This window comes from Ipomoea triloba, chromosome 6 (assembly GCF_003576645.1).
Source record: "Ipomoea triloba cultivar NCNSP0323 chromosome 6, ASM357664v1".
In the NCBI taxonomy this organism is placed as follows: Eukaryota; Viridiplantae; Streptophyta; class Magnoliopsida; order Solanales; family Convolvulaceae; genus Ipomoea; species Ipomoea triloba.
Window position 1 is genome coordinate 23,892,295 of NC_044921.1, and position 14,567 is coordinate 23,906,861.

General features: G+C 35.9%; 2 protein-coding genes across 2 annotated transcripts; one reads left to right on the forward strand and one right to left on the reverse strand.

Moving 5' to 3' along the window:
- Window positions 1-3,929: 3,929 nt before the first annotated feature.
- On the forward strand, window positions 3,930-6,563 carry LOC116022288 (probable thylakoidal processing peptidase 2, chloroplastic). Its single transcript, XM_031262925.1, has 6 exons — window positions 3,930-4,909; window positions 5,411-5,476; window positions 5,612-5,680; window positions 5,765-5,851; window positions 5,978-6,045; window positions 6,148-6,563. The coding sequence occupies exons 1-6, from the start codon at window positions 4,238-4,240 to the stop codon at window positions 6,266-6,268; spliced, it is 1,083 nt and encodes a 360-aa protein (XP_031118785.1). The 5' UTR covers window positions 3,930-4,237; the 3' UTR covers window positions 6,269-6,563.
- A 547-nt stretch (window positions 6,564-7,110) lies between these two features.
- LOC116023703 (protein NRT1/ PTR FAMILY 4.5-like) lies at window positions 7,111-8,934 on the reverse strand. The gene is made up of 3 exons (XM_031264710.1): window positions 8,717-8,934; window positions 8,046-8,611; window positions 7,111-7,933 (listed from the first exon to the last, which is right to left on the reverse strand). The coding sequence occupies exons 1-3, from the start codon at window positions 8,930-8,932 to the stop codon at window positions 7,111-7,113; spliced, it is 1,605 nt and encodes a 534-aa protein (XP_031120570.1). The 5' UTR covers window positions 8,933-8,934.
- Window positions 8,935-14,567: the final 5,633 nt, after the last annotated feature.

Here is a 14,567-nt window from a genome sequence, read left to right on the forward strand (position 1 = left end):
TGTAGCAAATTATACTGTAGGTTAGGGGTTATTGTGGACTCTAATTCAAAATGATGTTTATATCATTTTTTAACTACACACATAACATAATATGTTAATTTGTAGTAAGTAAATAATTTATTAACGGGCACATAATATGTTAACAACAGACATAAAATCTAAATGTTGTTTTGAACCAGGATTCACAATGCAACGTAGATCCTAATTCTACAACAATTGAATTTATATGGTTTTTATGTTGTTCCAAAAATAACCACAGATGTTCCACTACCTGAAGATATGTATTGAGTAAACACCACTCTTATGTTAACTAGCAAATCATACATGAGAGGTAAAACTATACTTCGGTGTTAGTAAAGTATGCGGTAAGTGAAATTGCATTAGGACCGTACCCTAGCTGGTAAATGACAATGTCAAGGTGTTGCTTGTAGGTGAAACACGCTTTGAGATCTTAATCGGCAATGAAGACAATTCTCACGAGGAATTAAATTTAAAACTTTATAGTTATTAAATTAATTGTTGGACCAACTTAGTTGGAATTGTGGAATCTACCAAAGCATTATTGATTAATGATATGGTTGAAGTCAAGGAATATATACAAAAGTTTGACATGTACATATAACACTGTATGTTGAAGACAATTCAAAAAGGAGAGAATTTGGTGTGTGGTGAGCTGAAAAAGATGGCGAGCGCAAATGAACAACGTAGCAAACCAATCAGATTTGGGCATGCATCATTATCGTCATGTGACCCACAAAAGAATCAAATGAGGATAAGTCAAACGATTCATTGAATCTGTGTCGTTACTGTTGCTGGGAAATTCACTCCGGTTATTTACGAGAAAAATAATTCATGAAACCTTCCGGGTGATGAAGAGTATAATTTAATTGTATTTAAAAATTATAAATTCCATTATTGTCAATGTTGTGAATCATCCATATATGAATTGAATTTGAATGCATTACACAAAGTAGAGATATGGAATGCGTTTACCAACAGCAGCAGAAGAAGAAGTCTGAGCTTACATATTTTGGATGTTCTTATAATGACATTCAGTTGTTTTTTTAGTTTTTTTTTTTCATAAAAATAAAGAGTTTAGAGTTAATAATTCAAACCCCATTGAAAACATTTTTGTGTTGGGTATTTCATTTTCAGTATTTGTAAGTGGTTTAGTTATTTTATAATCATTTATTGTAGATTAGTAGTGTTGGTACAAAATCGTACTGCATATTACAAAATGAATAAATAAAAGGTACGACCTATGGAGTATATAATAAATTAATAACTAACTTAATCCGGTTGCCTTTGCTTATGTATGCGCTTGCGTCATTATATGGGTATGGACTATGGAGTTGCTTATGGACAGGGCGTTCCAATAAAATTTGGGGCCCCGTGCCATATTTTAATTTGAGCCCTTTTTTCGAGTAATTTTTATATATAAATAGTAATTGTTTAAAAAGTTGTATATATCAAAATATAAATATTGTATAAAAAATACATATAAAATTTTATTTAAAAAGTGACATGCGTCGTGCACAATTAGACGCAATTCTTCAAGAGCTCCTTTTTGTAATGAATTTTTCAAGAGCTCCTTTTTGAGATTGAGTTAGTTGCTCAATTCTTCTTTTCTTTTTACGCTTTTCAGACCCAGATGTATATTTTCTAGAAGACATAATTATAAAATCTTAAGGAAAAAAATTATTTAGAAACTCTATGAATAAATAATTAATCAAGAAACAAATTCTTAAAACAATAAACAAAAATTATGAAAATACGTAATTTTAATTACCTGTTAAGAGAATTGAAGAACTTGAAACTTGAGAGTTTATGTGATCAAGAAGAATTGAAGAACCAGTTGATTTGCGGTCTGCGATCTATGAAATTACCGAATTGTGAATTGGGAATTATCGAAGGGTTGAATTCTATTACAGTATGCCGTATTTAATATTTATAGGGTTGGCAATGTTTTTTGATTAGGAAATATATATATATGTTGGAATTGACAATGTCTTTGCAGCTTTGTTAATTGAAATTTAGATTAGGAAATATATATACATATTGGAATCGGCAATATTCTGCTAATTGAGATTTATATTAGGAAATTTATATATGATTAGAAATTGGGGCCCCCAAAAATTGACAACATACAGCTTCATATATTTAGCTTAATTTTTTATAAACCATATATACATACAATTTTTTTTTTAAATATGGGGCTCCCAAAAATTGGGGGCCCTGTGCGGTCGCACATGTTAGACATGCTCAGATACGGCCCTGCTTATGGACCCTCCAAAAAGTAGATAGTAGATACATGCCAGTGAGCAATGCTTCATTTTTTCTCACTTTTTTTTTTTTTTTGAAGAATCTCACTTTTTATTCTATTTTATAATTTGAATGGTATAGTTTTTTATTAATAAAAAAAAAAAAAAGCAAAATCCACAGTAAACTACCTTATTAAGTCGACGATTTGCCATAATCATAGTCTATGTGTGTCGACAATTCTCCCCTCCTTGCCGAGGCTACTTGATCAGGATTTATTTGGTGCACTTCGTCAAAGACAATCAGGCGAGTGACTTATTTTGTGTAATTTATTTATGTTTTTTGCTCTTTATAATGTTCTTTTGATGGAACAAGCAAAATGTATGTGTCACAATATCTTGAAAATGATGGTTAAGTAGATGTATAATGTTGGTATATAAATGTCATAAGTTTAATTATTGTTAATACTTTATTGATTGAGCTAATTGGATGGAACTTGTCGATTTGCCTCTCATGTGTAGTTTGAAGGTTATTACACAAAAATAAAATTTATTCTGTACAATTGTGCATACTTTTAAATAGCGACGGTGTATTTATCTCATCACCTCCAAACAATGCTATTACAATTCTTTGTTTTCAATTATAATATATGATGGGGGTATTGTTACGATCATTTATTATTATTTAATTATTTACTTCTCTTTTTATCTATAATATAATCCATAATATATGGCCTTAATTGATAAGGGATTAAATACCAAGTCTGCCCATATCGTGAACCACACCTACTCCGGTGCTAACACACTCGAGAGGGTCTTTTTGTCTATTTAGACTGGCGTGAATGTGTGCACGTCTTTGTAAGCTAGAAAGTTGCAAGAAGCTTCCAGTACGGTTCGCTGAGTCAAAGTCAAACTACTGACACCAACATTTGCCCTTCATTATAACCAAAATCACAAGACATTAATTAATATGATCAAAAGAAATTTTAATCCAACCGCTAAGGTTGGAGGATCGATTTCAATATGTATGCACTATGTTATATGTCAAATATGCATTAATATCATAATGATAAAATATAGTAAACTTATAGGGTAAGAAAAATGTGAGAATGCTTCAATATTAATCTAGGAGATAAGAAACTCTACTTGAAGTTTATTTTTGGTGATAGGGTGAGTGTTTGCTTTATGGTGTCAAATTAAATATTTGACTTTAGGGCGCAAAATATATAAGTTGATGTTAAATTTCGAATTTAGATTAACTTGATCTACAATTTTATTATTTTGGAGACAAGTTTATGGAGTCCATGATATTATCGGTGAAAATTAGGAAATTTGAGTTATTTAAAAAAAAATTTGAGAATAACTTCACATGATTTAGCTCAGGAGCTCAATGGTTATTCTGAAAGTCTAAATACCAAAAAAAAAAAAATCATAAATGATGAAAAAAGCTAAATGATCTCGAGATCTAGTGGCATAAAGTGACTCACTTATATGAGATGTCATGTATTCGAGCACTAGTGGGGCGATATTGACTTTATATGTTCACAGTCAATACTACTAAAAGAAGTGAGTGGGATTTGTGTAATTATCTGAATTAAGAGGGGCAATTAGGTACTTTACCATGAGTCGCCACCTTATAGTCCCAGAACGCTTCCCAGTTTCTTCGCGTCACCAACTCTGCAACTGCACCTCTGTTTCTCCCTCCCGGAGTTTCTCCTCTGGGAGATATCTAGTCAACGCCTCCATCTCCGATAGTTTGACTTTCAGATTCCCATCCGATTTTGTAGAATTCTTTCCGGTTTTTCTTTCCAAGCGTTTGATCTAACCTTTCAATTCATCGTTGCGGACTCAAGCTCACTGATTTTGTCGATTACAATGCAATTTCTCGGCTTCTTTTAGGGTTCTCTGTAGTCTCCTCCCCGTTACTCTCCGAACCCACTATTTTTTATTTGTTTCTGAGCTTCTTACAATTAGTTGTTATGGCGATCCGGTTCACCGTTTCCTATTCCGGCTACTTAGCCCAAAACATTGCGTCGTCGGCTTCCTCCAAGGTGGGAAGCTGCCGATTCTTCCATGAGTGCTGCTCCGCCCGTTCCCGCTTCTTCCAGAAACCCGATTCCAAGCCCTCCTCTGATTTCCGACGGCCCAAATCCGCCGCTCCTTACTCGTCGCCGGCCACGGCGTCGATGTACTCGACGCTCGCGGATGAGATTCTCGGCGGGAATTCGACGTCGCCGCTGGTTGTCGGGTTGATTTCGCTGATGAAATCCTCGTCGTCGGTTTCATCTCCTGGGGTTTGCGGCGTTTCGCCGCTCAGGCGGGCGTCGATTGTCCCGTTTCTGCAAGGCTCGAAGTGGTTGCCCTGTAGCGAGTCTGACATGACGGCCGCCGCCGCCGCTCCGGCCAGTTCTGAGGTGGATAAGGGCGGGACAGTAGCTAAGCGGAGCAAAGGGGTTAGTGTATCCGAGGCTATGGCGAAGGGGACTTGGTTCTCGAAGCTGTTTAATATCTGCTCAGAGGATGCTAAGGCCGCCTTCACAGCTTTGAGTGTCAGTATTCTGTTCAAGTCTTCTCTGGCTGAGCCAAGGTCCATTCCTTCTGCTTCTATGTACCCTACTCTTGATGTGGGTGACCGCATCATGGCAGAAAAGGTATAAAATTTCCTCATTTCCTTAATTCTTTTGGATTGATAGTTATTGCATTAGCTTTTACAATAATCAGAACTGCCATTGAATTCTTGATTCCTTATGTGATTTAGTTCTTGAATTAGTATGAAAATTTTCTTGTGACCCTTAGCTGAGGTAAACCATTCTATATTGCCCTTTTGGCCGTTTGGAATCACTTGAAACTTTGTGATTACCAAGTCAGCTGTTTGTCCAATTTATCCCATTTAGGATATATTTTAACAATAAGATGAATTTAATTGGGACCAGGACCTTGTGATCTAGTGGTACCAAGTCGTACTCTTATATGGGAGGCCGTGGGTTTGAGCCTCAGTAGAGGTGATATTGACTCTTTGTGTTTTAATAGGTCTTTGTGCTTTAGGAGGTTGAGAAAGTAGTTAGTAGTTGGGTGTGGGGTTTGGGACAAATTTGAGATAGTATGTAGATGCTTTTGTTGCATGGATACTTATACTCTATCTTGGATTTCAGGTTTCATACATTTTTAAGAATCCTGAAGTTTCAGATATTGTGATATTCAAAGCTCCAAATCTTCAGGTATCTTACAGAATGTCTCAATTAGTTTCTCATACTTCCGGCGCATCTTTTCTAGCCATTGCCCTTTGTACTCCATCATTAGCCATTGCCCTTTGTACTCCATCATTAAGTTGACATTTTGAATGTACCTTGCAGGAGTTTGGTATTGGTTCGGGAGATGTCTTTATAAAACGTGTTGTAGCAATAGCTGGTGATTATGTCGAAGTAAGTTCCTGTCTGATGAGGGTTCTTGTTCACATTATCGCATGTTTTAATCTCTTTGATCTAACATGCTCGTGCTTCGTATAGGTTCGTGATGGCAAATTGTATGTGAATGACATTGCTGAGGATGAGGAATTCATTCTGGAACCTATTACTTATGAAATGGAACAAATGGTAAAGCCCTATCTTAATCTATAGCTACATACAACTTTATGGACAGTGTGTTACTTCTAACTATAATCTTGCTACCCTGATGCAATTATCCGACAGAACTAACTCTCTCTTTTGGTTATTGTCTAGCTTGTTCCCGAAGGGTGTGTGTTTGTGTTGGGGGACAACCGCAACATCAGCCTCGACTCTCACATCTGGTACTATATTATAAGTTCTGTTCTTTGTCGGCTTTTATAAATTCGCTTCATATATTTGTGTTGCATATCTATTGGTACTTAAACCTTCTCTGTTACTTTCAGGGGTCCTCTTCCCATTGAAAACATCATCGGGCGATCAGTTTTCCGATACTGGCCTCCCTCCAAAGTGTCAAGCACTCTGCATAGCTCACAGATAGAGAGGAAAGATGTGGCCTTTTGTTGACCCTTCCCACTTCCCAGGGCTCTGTGGAGGGAAGATCTCTGACGGCTCACTGCATCTCTTGATTCTTTTGTCATCACTTTTCCAGCCCACTCTCGCTGGGCTGTGAATAGTGAAAACCCTAACCACCCCTGCTTTGGGTGAAGCTTTAGGCTATTATGTTGTTGATGGATTTATATTGTTTCCATTTGTTGAATCCATTGATGTTTTGTAATTGTTTCTGAAAGGCCAATCTTTGGCTAGAATTCAATTTGTTGTTAAATGAGAAAAAGACTTGTATATATAGTTTTTCCTTTTATTTTTGAATGTGCCAATTAGTTTACTGTTTTGCATGGGTGTTCTCCTATAATTCTAGGTTTTATTGAGGATTAAAATGAATAATACGTAGTACTTGGGACTTAGGCTCCCAATTATTGGAGTTAGGCTCCTAGGTTGGAGTATGGCATGATATGGGTTCTTTGTACACACAATAAGGCGAGAACAGACGAAAGTGTGCGGTTACTCACGCCAATCAAACTGGTTAATAAACGTGCTTTCACTCACGTCAACAGAGAACAAATGAAACATTAACACTCACCACTCACGTCAACAGAGAACAAATGAAACATTAACACTCACGTCAACTGAGAACAAATGAAACATTAACTTGACATATAACTTGACATATAAAAGTGCACTATCACTCACGCCAACCAAGTTTGTTAATAAACATCAACCAAGCTGGTTAATAAACTCACTTTCACTCACACGTCAACCAAACTGATTAATAAAAAGCATAATTAACTATGTATTACATATTAATATTTTGAATTAGGACATCATTAACTTAAGCGAATCTATAATTACTAAACTAATCCCATTTCAATCTTTCCTTTGGGATGTTCATGTTCTTCCCTCTCTTCCACCTCTTTATACTTATACCAAGAAGCGCACACCAAATAAAACCCAAAATTCAAAACACTCAACCCAGCCAACAGCCAGTAAAAGTAGTTAAGTTTGTCCCTATTAAGGTCATTGTCGGCCAGCCAGCCGCCACTAACCTTATTCACAACCTCCACCACCACAGAGCTCATAAAATACCCAAAAGCCAACGAGCACCAAGAAATGGCGGTGCTCAGAGACTTCATCCCGGCCGAGCTCTCCGTATAGAAAAAATCAAAAAGCCCCACCAGCGTAAACATATCCGCCATTCCAAATATCCCGTACTGAATCCCCAGCCAGAACACGCTCACCATCTCGCCGTGCTTTGCCGCCGCGTTTTTCCGGTGAGTCTCCACCGCGCCCGCCGCCGCCATGGACACCGCCGACAGGACCAGCCCGACCCCGATGCGCTGCAGCTGGCGTATCCCGGAGGGTATCCCCGTGAAGCTACGCGCCACCGGGATGAAAACGCGCTCGTAAATTGGGATCAGGACGAACATGAAGAGTAACGGAATTACCGGTATTGAGGCCCCTGGAACCTGGAAGGTTCCCAGGTTTCTGTCCATGATTGTGCTCTGTTGGATCGTGAATGTCTGGAGCTGAGCTAAACAGGTGTTCATGAAAACGGTGCTGGCAATAATGGGGAGCATCCGAACCACAATCTTTGTCTCCTCGATTTGTGTCACTGTACAAAGATTCCAGGATCCCTGGAATTCTTGGTTCAGGATTGCTGCCCTGTCAAGGAATCTGTTAAGAATGAATAGTCAATTTGGTATCAGAGCCAACCCCATGCCAAATGTCATGAATAACTAAAGTATTTTGTTGTTTTGTATGAAAGTGCAAAACAGCAAACACATACTTTAATTGATCTGTTCTTTTAAGGATTTCAACTGGTTCATTGTCAGGAATCTGATGCAGGTCTGCTTCATTCTCCGGCAATGGCAGATTTCTGTTTCTGAAGGCTGCAACAAACACCTGGAGAATGCGAAGAATGGGGCTTCCCTTGGGGACATTATTGTTGCGGTACAATGATTTCCCCATGGTTAAGAACAGGATAGCCATTCCAACCGCTATGCTGCAGACGGTGAAGGACCAATCCCAGCCCTGGTTATCACTAATCCAGACCAAGAATGTGACCCCAAGCATGCCACCAATTGTGAGGAAGAACAAGAACCAGTTGAAGTAGCTCGAGAGCTTTCCAGCCTCTTTTGGGTCATTTTCATCAAACTGATCTGCCCCCAGTGATGGGCAGGCAGCTTTAACCCCACTGGTGCCAAATGCCACCAGGTAAAGCCCCCCGAACAGGACCGCAATTTCACCTCCCTTTGCTGGCTGGCATTGATCCATTTGGCTTGGGGGCATGCCTTTGCAAGGAAGGGGCCTTAACTGGTGGAAATGTGCTTGGACTGCAAGAACAGCATATCCCTGGAATTGCAGTTCCAGGATCAAGTTTAGTCTGTTCATATATAACTATCAGCTTAGACTTTTAGTAAGTATTATAAACTATAAGCTTAGACTTTTAGTACGTACCAGAACTTCAAAGCACCCGAAAAGTACACAAGTCTTGAATCTGGACAGGTAAGTGTCTGACAGAAAGGCCCCGAAAAGGGTCACTAAAAAGGCTGTCCCCATGAAGTTAGTCACAGTGGTGGCTGATTTTGTGATGCTGAAGTTCATATACCCAGTGAAGTATGTCACCAGGCTTACTCCATTGGAGATAAAAGCCATAGTGTCAATCGCCGCCATAGCTACGCACGACAAACAAATTCGATCAATACCATAAACTTCTAACGTGTCAGAAACGAATACTTTCTTTTTTCTCTTTTACCATATACAAAAATAGCAGCTCTATTTCCTCCCCGCCTCGCGGGCTGCCCAGCCTGATTCTTGACATCTCTGCAAATTCCCTGCCCAAAGATCACACAATTGATTAACCAAAACTATAATGCAGTTAAGGCATATACCAGAGCTAGCTATAATCTTACCATTTTGTTTGAAGTTATGGAAGCTTGAGTGTACAAGAGAATGGAAATGGAAATGGTGGTTTATATATGTAAGGAATGGGCATTAAGTGACCCACACAATGACAAACAAGGCAGAAAGGAATCATATATGTGGTATCTTTGTAATTGAGGAAACTGAGAGTCAAAGGTGTGGTGTTTTTGTTGCTTATTATGATTGAAACTTTTGTGGTTCCTATGATCATTAAATTAAAGGAACATTTACCTGCACCTTCTGACTTCTTTGGTAGACATAACCTTTGACTATATTTAAGAAACACATGTGAATTAGTGCATGCATGTCATTCAAAAACTCAGCCATCCAATAATTAAAAGGTGAGCTAATTTCTCCATCCCTAACCTTTCTAGGGATCTTTCTTACATTGAAATGACACTTTTTTTTTTATTATTTACCTTCGATGTGCGATTATTAAATTTCTACCATATTTGATCTTTCAGTTACTTTTCTTAGCCAATCTTACTCAGGATTTTTCACATAACTGTCATATAAATTATTTAAAATAATATTTTTTATTGAATTAATGACCGATTTGGTCTCTCGACTATGCCATGAACAGTTCCTTAATGGTTGCAAGCAAGATTCAATGTGACAACCATGACTGATGATTGTTTAACAACCAACAATAGTTGACCATAAGTTCATGCATCAACGAAATCACTAAGTGTATTTTATGTTAACAAAAAGTTTTGAATACAAAATATGTTGTTAACTTTGATATACAATTAGTACGATATTTTCTCTTCAAATTAATACGGATTAGTAATAACATAAATTTATATTTTATATATTATATTCTCATGTCATCCTTCCTTTTCCCCAACTTACAAAATGGGACATTAAGGTTATAAGGCTATTATAGTGTAGTCACAAATAAGTTTGTCAAACTGTTAATTTGGTAATCACATATTTACAAGTTCGATTCTCAGTGAAAATAATATTTTAGCCTTCTTGGGTTCTTAGTTTAATTCGGTCAGTTATGAACAATCTAAATTGATTTTACTACTATAAATTTTAAGAAACACAAGACAAAGAATACCCAACAAAAACATGAATTAATCAAAATAATATAATATTATATGTATAGAGATGAAAAAAGATGTGAGCAATGAAGAATAGTTGACAGCGTAACGTGAGTAATAATGGAGACAAATTGCCGCCTGAAAGCCGCTGTGGCATCTTCCCAAGGCATAAAGCATATCGTCATTAAGGAAACACTAATAAATTAAAGTTTTTTTTTTTGAAAACAATAAACTAAAGTTTAATCACTCTCAACTCTCAATTCATGATTCATCATCGTAGCATGCATTAACTAAGCTGTAGCATCAAAATTAGGTTAAATCTTTGGTGTTTACAACTTTATTTTACAAGAAAATCCACAACAACTATTTAAGAATGTGCATTAAGTGACTTCATGTCAATACTCTACCCAAACTAATTAGCAAAGGATATTGTGAAAGTAAACTAGCCTAGTCAAACCCTAACTAATTGACTCATGAAATATCAGGGATGGGACTTGGGAAAAGTCTCCAATTAAAATTACATCATGGACCAAGTTGTTAACGATAGACATATAATAATTTAACAACATATTATGTGTCTATGTACACACTTAGAACCTGATTCATGGTATAACAATGGTTGATATTCGAGCATAATAAGTCAACAGTTAACTCCACTGAGGCTCGAACCCACTCCCATCATCCATGTGAGAATGTTAATCGGGACACTAGATGTCACTAGACCACAAAGCCATTGGCAAAGTGAGAATGGTGCCAAAGTGCCAAACATAGTGAACAGTCATGAAGAAGATCAAAAGATTCTTGGGCCGGAAATTCAGTTTAGTCCGTTTAATATACATGGGTTGAAAGCCCAAAATATTTTTGGGCTCCTTTAGGCCTTCTCCAATAGTATAAATTTTGGTGTGGATTTTGAGGAGTTTTTGTAAGTGTGATTAGGAAAGAGAAAATGAGGTGGAAGAAAAAAAAAGAAAAGGAAAAAAAAAACAAAAAACAAAATAAAAAACTGAAAAAAAATAATAATAATATTTACGCGCCCGCCTGGGCGCAACAGTTACGCCTCATGCAAGGTGAGGCGCAACTTTCTTCTGAGGTGGGCCCCACAATTTTCTGAAAAATCCCCATTTATGCCGGAGGGGCCTGCCATTTCTCTCTCAATACTCTCTCTCTTCCACTTCATCTCCTCTTTTCTTAAACTTTGTGCAAAATTCACTAATGGTGAGGGCCTTAGTATACGTGACTCCGGTTCCAAAATCCAACAATTACAATAGAGCGAGGGTTGTGTGTTCTCAATTTAACGGGATTAAGATATTTTATTCAACATTATTTTTACTATGAATATTGGATATACTCCTGATCTTATGTTCGAATTCGAATCAGATCTCAATTTCTTAGTAGGCAATCAAATCTAAAATTAAAAATTTATATCACTCAATTATAATATAGTCAGTATTTTTTTTAGTCTCACACAATACTTGCTGTTAACAACATGATGAGATTCAAATTTTGTCATGAGTATTGGACTTTAAACTCCTTGTATATAGAAACATACAGTATAGTGCTGAGTCTTGAAATTATATTGATTCAATTTCTCTATTTATCTACCTAAAACAAGCTCATAAGATTGAAGATATAATATGACGAAATCATAAAATAAAATGAGTTATAAAAAAATGGAATATACTCTATCGTAGGCAGGGAGTGAAGAGTTGTCCTCACGCAGCATGGGGCCATGGGGACCGCGACAGTTTAAATTCAAACGGTAACTGGGTACACTTCCTCAATTTCTGCTAAAACTTTGAAATTTTATATTATGTTTACAAATCAAAACAAAATTTCTATTTTACTACGAATAATAAACAATACATTAATTGAGATATACTTTTTTTTTTATTTTAATAAAAGTTTAACCAACTATATATTTATGTTTAACACATTTCATACCATTTTTTTGCATGTGTTTAACTCTAATACGAGTTTAAACTATATATTTATTATTTATAAATATAATATTTAAGAACATTTAGTTTTATATTTATTTCCATTTAAAAGTTAAAAAAATAGATAATTAACTAAAGCGGTTTTAGATTAGGTTCATGTGACTCAGAGGGGATCTATTTGTGTTGCGGACGGAATGAAATGATAGGAGTTTGGATTTTGACACACACACACACAAAAAGAAGGTGGGCGGTGGTGGGATGGGATGGTGAGAGGGAGAGTGGGGATAAGATTGGAATTGACTGTTTTTTAATTATTTTTTAATGTGATTAATGGCAGACATTAATATAGGAAAAAACGCTTTAAAAAAAAAGAGTCCAAGAATACTAATTTGTTGCTTTCTGTTTACTTTTTCTCTAATTTTCAATTTTTGATTTACAAATTAATTAAAAGTCTCTACGTTGGTCTTACAATTTTAATCATCCAAATTGATTGAATCAATTATTTAACTCAAAAAGACTAATAAACAACTCTCACGATGGATCAAAATTAAAATTTTGTGATTATATCAAACAAACTACTCGACTAACTTGGTTGGAGATTGTCCCATAATTTACTTGGACTATAATCACTAATGACTAGTCCATTTTGCGCATTGCTTTAAAACCAATGGCCTGTGAGTCGTGACTATATTTCAATATCTCAATAGTATTTTTTTTATCGATCAATTAAGACTATACATCACGACTAATTTTGATCATGTCAAATAGGATCTTAAGGATAGTAAAAACTAATTGTGGTCGTACCGGTTAAGATCTCAATAGTGGCAAAACATTCTCTCTATGATTTTTTAAAAATCAACTTCTTTGCATTACAATGCCTATTATTATTTTTTTTCTAGATATGATAGCTACAACTATTAAATACTACATAGAAAATAACCAGCAGTATTCTATAATGCATAAACTAAATATATTATATTGTTGCCTAAATAATTGAGGGGCATTTATTACTTAAATTAATTAAAAATAAATAAAACGCAATAACGAAAGTAAATATTACAAACTAATTTTTGTAGGAGAATATAACATTATTTATAGAAATGTGTGTTATGGTCTAGTACTCAATACTCAAAAATACAAAGTAACTTTTTTCTCTTATTTTAATTAACATTTTTTTAATATGATCTTTCATTTTTAATACATGGATGATGGGAGTGGGTTCGAGTTTCAGTGGAGACAATTGTTGACTCTTTGTGCTTCAGTAGGTTGAGAAAGTAGCTATGAATAGATACTACATTATAACAGAGTCAGTAGTACTCAAAATACAACTCCCTAAACATGTTGTCTTCATTTCCCATGAACTCCACAAGGTTGGCTTGCACGTTTGTTGCACGACACATGTTTAGGGTGTTGTATTTTATTTTGATTCTTTGTGCATAATGTTGCTAAATGCTGAGTATCTCTTGTACAATAAATTAGTTAACAATATAGATTGTTAGAGTATATATTTAAATATTATAACTCCAAATTTTATAATAGTATATGCAATATTTTTGACATTAAAGGATTTCTCATAAATTTTATAAATGATAGTGCAAATGGTAAAGTAGTAATTACATCAGATAATATTGAGTGAATATGAATTAATCAAGATTGTGAACAATAGTAAGGTGATAATAGCACAATCTTCCCTAAACAAAGGCAATAAATGTGTCTTATATAGAGGTGACGCAATGGCACATACCACACACTCGACATGTCTTCCACGTGTCTTGAATGGATACGACGACAAAGTGAAGTTGGGTCTGAGTTTGTTGTTTGTTTTTGTGAAAATCATGCGATTTTATCTTGTTTGTAAATTGAAATCCCGGCATCTCTGCTTTCCTTTAGTTTTGTTGTTGTACTATGTGGTCCATCCTTGTCGGTTGCTGAGCGTTGTTGTACATAAATGTTACAATATTAACTTGCTATCGTTTGGTATGCATTCTTTAATGGAACATAGAGTCATTCGTGTGGTTTCTAAACCCTAAGAATAAAGGAGAAAAATGATTTCGTTGTTGAATGGAATATTGAGTCAAAGTTATAATAAGCCAGGTCAGTTTTCAACCAAAAAATGGAATATTGAGTCAAAGTTGTAATCAGCAAGGTCAGCGCTCACCCGAAAAATGGAATATTGAGTCAAAGTTGTAATCAGCCAGGTCAACGCTCAACCGAAAAATGAAATTTTGAGTCAAAGTTGTAATCAGCCAGGTCAACGCTCCCTCGAAAAATGGAATATTGCGTCAAAATTATAATAAGCTAGGTCAGCGCTCAACCCAAAAGAAGGGTTGTCGGCTACCAGGTGAAATTGGAGGCATATGATATGTTGAGTGGAGTAATTGCAGGTTTTTAGTTCCATCTGAT